This window comes from Asparagus officinalis, chromosome 8, assembly GCF_001876935.1.
Source record: "Asparagus officinalis chromosome 8, Aspof.V1, whole genome shotgun sequence".
Classification (NCBI taxonomy): Eukaryota; Viridiplantae; Streptophyta; class Magnoliopsida; order Asparagales; family Asparagaceae; genus Asparagus; species Asparagus officinalis.
Genome location: NC_033801.1, coordinates 32,283,655 through 32,289,593, shown reverse-complemented (window position 1 = coordinate 32,289,593; position 5,939 = coordinate 32,283,655). Strand labels below are relative to the sequence as shown.

At 47.2% G+C, this 5,939-nt stretch overlaps 1 protein-coding gene across 1 annotated transcript in view; it reads left to right on the top strand.

Moving 5' to 3' along the window:
• LOC109821096 (probable indole-3-acetic acid-amido synthetase GH3.1) overlaps positions 2,564 to 5,939 on the top strand; it is a 4,103-nt gene continuing 727 nt past the window's right edge. The window contains 8 exon segments of the mRNA XM_020387290.1: positions 2,564 to 2,684; positions 3,771 to 4,008; positions 4,262 to 4,363; positions 5,041 to 5,124; positions 5,126 to 5,137; positions 5,400 to 5,619; positions 5,621 to 5,936; position 5,939. The exon segment at position 5,939 is cut by the window's right edge and continues 727 nt beyond it. Coding sequence (XP_020242879.1) covers positions 2,564 to 2,684; positions 3,771 to 4,008; positions 4,262 to 4,363; positions 5,041 to 5,124; positions 5,126 to 5,137; positions 5,400 to 5,619; positions 5,621 to 5,936; position 5,939 — 1,094 coding nt within the window.

Sequence of the window (5,939 nt, the reverse complement as noted above, 5' to 3'; positions counted from 1 at the left end):
ACGTGCCGGGTAAACTCCAAGGTGCCGGCCGGGGTCCTCTCCTACGTGGCAGACATACCGGCCCCACATGTCGGCTCTGAACCGAACCCGGACGATTCTGTGGGCCCCCTCTTGTCCCCCTGCATCCGTTACAAAAATACGTCACCCGGGCCCCAACAAATCTCTATATATAGTCCCCCCCTTTCCAAACCCAAACCGCACCAACAAAACAAAAGCCTATCTCCTTCTTCTTCTTCTCCTTCTAGCAAGTTAGGTTGAGTTGAGAAACATGGCTAATGGGGCATCTATATCGGCCGGCCTGTCAGCGAGAGAGACGTCTGAGAAGCTGAGGTGAATCGAGGGCTGACGATAGAAGCACCGAATGCGGTGCAAAGAGAGGTTCTGGCCGAATCTTGCGCCGAAGCCGAGGACGGTACTTGAAGAGTCGAGTCTCGAGGTGGGCGAACTGATCGCAGAGGTCGTTCAAAAGACGTTCCGGTCTGTGGACTTACGAGGACCATGCGCCGGGATTGGTCAGAGGATTGCTAAAGGGATCGGTCTCCGATTCTTTCTCCTCACTCCTCATCGTCCGATTCCTCACAGATATCTACTATCCCCAACTGTCTAATTGTTATGCGTTGGTTTGTGGTTGCGTATCCGTTCCAATGCAATATGTAGGCCGAACTTCTAATTAGAGCAGTGCGTAGTAAAAAGCAGTTCAAAGCGTAGTACGCCGTGTTATATAATCAAAGTGACAGGCCGGAGAGGATACGAGAATACATTTAGTTTTTCATTAACTTTCACTTCCTCGTTTTCTGTCGCTAGTATTCGTCCGTTTGGGGGATTATATATTTGGCTTGTTAATTACCTGCTGCGCATGCTCTGGGACGTCACCGGAGAGGGCGGAAGCTAATGCCGACGATATTCCAGATTAGATCTGCGACCGCCGCCAGTTCCTACTACAGCCGTCTCATTCAGTCATGAACCTGTAATGTCCTATGATCGTGGATTAAAGTGGTTTACTATAAAATAAATTAGGCATAATATTTAGGCGGGCATTCTCTTTGATATTTGCACTAATTATATTGTAAGCTAACTTCTGCTAGTTTCATGTATTTTAAGTCACCTTTTGCATACTCTCGAATCATGAATGCGAAATTAAAATAATAATTAAATGAAAACGCGATTTTCTTCAGATATTTTCCAAGTAAGTAATTTAATGTCAATCAAGTCCCCGTCAGCTGACGGAAAACTCCCAAAATGTTTTTACTACGGTTTAATTTTGTAAGTTATCTCTTTTTTTCTTTTTTTTTCTTTTTTTTTGAGAAGGACGATGTTTGACTCATACAAGATGTGTGTTTGTCTTTTTTGTGAATCTTCTTTAACGATTTTTAAGTGGATTTCAAACTGCTAATTAAATTTGCCTATTTAAATTCATCTTCGTATCCTGTCAGCTCACATCAGGAAGCCCAATTTAGAAATGAAGGGGTGTAGATCGTATATTCTGTAGATCCCAGAAAAGAAAATAAAATGATATATGATGACTAGATACTAGATATTATTTACGGGACAGAAAGGAGAAACGGAGGAGTGACTTGAAATGAAAAGGCGGATGAGTAGCGGTAGGGGCCTATGCCAATGCTTGATTCCTGGAACCTTTATTTTTATTTTTAATTTTTTTTTTGGGGTGCAGTTATGTTCGGGACGCTTGCAAGGGGCAAGGGTCTACTTCCTCTATCGTCTAAGACCGAATCCAAAAACCGCCCGGGGTGCTGCCCGAGCTCGCCCGGTCGCCTCACCTAGCTCACATACAAATCTGACCACCTTCCGGACCCGCGCCTTCGACCCGGCCTACTCGTCTACACGAGCGCCAACTCCGCCATGCTTTGTGTGATGACTGCATTCCAAGCATGTACGTTCAGATGCTCTGGCGGCCTCTACCGTAACGCTCGAGGTCTTTCCGTGTGGGGCGTCGTTCGCGGCTCGGGCCCTGTGCCAGGGCCATCAGATTTTCAAGGCTAAATGGGCCGACTTGGCCGTGACATCGACACGGGTTTCTTCTGCAGTCGGAAAAGTCAGTTGGGACTTGATCCGTCCGCGGTCTGAGGCGAGCATCCTCAAAGCCCGACCTGAGCTCGGCCTGGTTTCATCACCGAGCATTGCTCGGCGCGATAACTGGCCGGAATATATACAGAGAAGTGGCGCCAACTACGAAATACCGTGGACGTTATGCGTGACGCGGAGCCAGTGGCCCAGATACACTTGCCGACTAGAATTCTACGCAGTGGCAGGGCTGTCCGATGAGCGGTGCAGATGTTAACGCGCGTCCGAGTGTTATTTCGGCCTTAATTTGAAGGCGATGTCAAGCCTCGAGGTCGTCTACACAACATCCCAATATGTGGCCTATTTCGAATTTATCCCCTGGCATTGGGCCAGTTGGAAAGGCCGTACCGGGACCTGGGGCTTCGTGGACGCTGGCCATTTGGCAGTAGGGCAAAGATACGGAGCCTTGTCATCAAAACCCACCAGCCGCGCTAAACAATAGGCCGGTGGGTGATCAATTTTACGGTGACGGGGTCCAACAATGCGGCGGCCCGCAGTTCAAGTTCATCGTCCGAAGAACGTGCTGCTCGAGCATCGAGTCGCGATAAGCTGCGGACGAGTCGGCACTTGCCAGAAGGGCAGATGGGAGAGCGCTGTCGGAGGTCTGCTGAAGACCTTAGCACGGCCGGCGTTGCGAGTACAACTATCCAGGCCGATTACGAGGAACATAACCGGGCCATTATGTGATAGTAATTGGAATTTGCTGGCTCGCTGAAACCGGCGGCCGGGCGCAGGCCGTGCTTCGAGAATCGTGTTTTGGCAGCAAATGGAGGAGGAGTAACCACGGTTTATGGCAGAACGCCTGGTTTGGCTGGACGGGGTCCGAAGTTGGGGGGGCCTTTAAGTTAGGTGTTTGTGAGGCCGAAGGCACGGTCGACGGGAAGTTGATGGATATCGATTTCGAGAGGGCGCGTCGATTAATCAGAACAGAGTTCTAAGGTGTGTTACTTTCCCGCCCATTATTGGAGGCGGTGGACTCCAGGTGTCCTCTGCCACTTCAGCCGGCTGTGCCCAAGTGGGCCCGAAATGTCGATTAGACCCGTAGGGGCCTTGACGATATACGCGTTCGTTGGGTTGTTAGTTCACGGTCAGCTCTGCGAGGAAACTTGTCGCGTGTGCTGTGCGAAGGAATAGAAATGAGTTGGTAGTTGTGTGACGGTCCTTCCCCCGCTTCTTTGTTTTTTTTTGTTTTTTTTTGTTTTTTTTTTTTTGTGTGTGTGTGTATTTTCATAGTGTTCGTGTTGATATCCAAATCATGTTAGATATGGCAGTGATGTTGTTGGAGATTCTGGAGCTCATAATATTATATTCATGTACTTGTGATTTGTAGAAATTCTGCTACCTTCGCTCTCTCCACCTGTCGTTGAGGGGAATACATAAATCTGGCAGTTTAATAATAGAGAAATTAACACGGAATACTGTCAGACAGCAGGGAATGGATCGAGATTTGTAAAAGCTTTGGTAATTTGATTAAATCTATGTGTATTTATTAAATAATCAGCTCTCACAAACGCAGTGATCTATGTCACAACCAACAGCTCAAGAACAAGAGCATTTTTTCCATAGTGTAGGGGAGGGTTTAGATTTGAATCAGATTTATTATTGGATTTTGAAATAATATATTCGGTCAATTTCTGTGTTTTTTTATTGGCAGTGGCGGTGTATTATAGAGGGATTTGCATGAAAAGGGCTGACGAAGAACACCGATGCGGTGCAAGAGGAGGTTCTGGCCGAGATCTTGAGCCGGAACGCGGAGACGGAGTACTTGAAGAGGTTCGAGCTCGAGGGGGCGACTGATCGAGAGTCGTTCAAGAAGAAGGTCCCGGTCGTGACTTACGAGGACCTGCAGCCGGAGATTCAGAGGATTGCTAACGGGGATCGGTCTCCGATTCTTTGCTCTCATCCCATTTCCGAGTTCCTCACTAGGTATCTACTATCAACTGTCTAATTTGTTCGTTGGTTTGTGGAGTTGCTATCGTTCCCATCGCAACTATGTAGGGCCACTTCTTAATTAGAGCAGCGTACAGTTAACAACAGTAGACGCCTGTTATATAATCAAGTGACAGCGGAGAGGATCAGAATCATTTATTTTTCATTAACTTTCACTTATCTCGTTTTCTGTCCTAGTATTCGTCCGTTTGGGGGATTATAATTTGGCTTGATTAATTACCTGCTGCAGCTCTGGGACCTCAGCCGGAGAGCGGAAGCTAATGCCGACGATTCAAGAAGAGCTCGACCGCCGCCAGTTCCTCTACAGCCTCCTCATTCCAGTCATGAACCTGTAAGTGTCCATGATCAGGAGTTAAAGTTGGTTTACATATAAAATAAAATTAGGGCATAATATTTATGCGGCATGTCCTCTTGATATTGCACTAATTATATTGGTACATAAACTTTCTAGCTAGTTTCATGTTATTTTAAGTCACCTTTTGCACTCTACGAATCATGATCGAAATTAAAATAATAATTAAATTGAAACCATTTTCTCAGATATTTTCAAGTAAGTTAATTTAATGTCAATCAAGGTCCCCGTCAGCTGAACGGAAAACTCCCAAAGTTTTTACTACGGTTGTTATTTTGTAATTTATCTTTTTTTTTCTTTTTTTTTTCTTTTTTTTTTTGAGAAGGACGATGTCTGACTCATACAGATGTGGTGTTTCTTTTTGTGAATCTTCTTTAACTTTTTGTCAGTGGAATTTCAACCTAATTAAATTTGCCTATTATCTCATCTTCTTATCCTTCACCACATCAGAAGCTCCAATTTTGAGAATTGAGGGTTTATCGTATATTCTTAGATGCCCAAGAAAAGAAAAAAAAGATAATATACTACACTGATATTATTTACACAGAAAAGAGAAAACGAGGAGTACTTAATTAAAGGCGCATGATACGTATGCCAGCCAATTTGCTTGATCCTGAACCTTTATTTTTATTTTTAATTTTTTTTTTGGGGTGCAGTTATGTTCCGGACCTTGACAAGGGCAAGGGCCTCTACTTCCTCTTCGTCAAGTCCGAATCCAAAACCCCCGGGGGGCTCCCGGCTCGCCGTCTCACAGCTACTACAATCTGACACTCCGGACCCGCCCTCGACCCGTACCATCGTCTACACGAGGGCGCCAACTCCGCCATCGCTTTGTGTCGACTGACTGTTCCAAAGCATGTACGTTCTAGATGCTCTGGCGGACCTCTACCGTAACGCTCGAGTGTCTTCCGTGTGGGGCGTCTGTGTCGCGGCTCGGGCTCTGTGCACGGGCCATCAGCATTTTCCAAGGCTAAATTGGCCGACGGCCGTGACATCGACACGGGTTTCTCTGCAGTGGAAAATCACGTGGTGACATTGTCCGGTCCGGTCTGAGGCGAGCATCCTCAAAGCCCGACGCTGAGCTCGGCCGGTTTCAGTCAGCCGAGTCATGTCGGTGCGATAACTGGCCGGAATTAATATACAAGAATGTGGCGCCAATACGAAATACCGTGGACGTTATCGTGACGGGAGCCATGCGCCAATACACTTCCGACTTAGAATTCTACGAGTGGGCGGGCTGGTCCGATGAGCGTTGTGCACGAATGTTACGCGTCGTCCGAGTGTTATTTCGGCCTTAATTTGACGCCGAGTGGCAAGCCCTCGGAGGTCGTCTACACAATCATGCCCAATATGGCCTATTTCGAATTTATCCCGCATGGGCCAGTTGGAAAGCCCGTACCGGGGACCGGGCTCGTGGACCTGGCCCATTTGGAGGTAGGCAAAGAGTACGAGCTTGTCATCACCACCTACGCCGGCCTAAACAGATACCGCGTGGGTGACATTTTACGCGTGACGGGGTTCCACAATGCGGCGCCGCAGTTCAAGTTCATCCGTC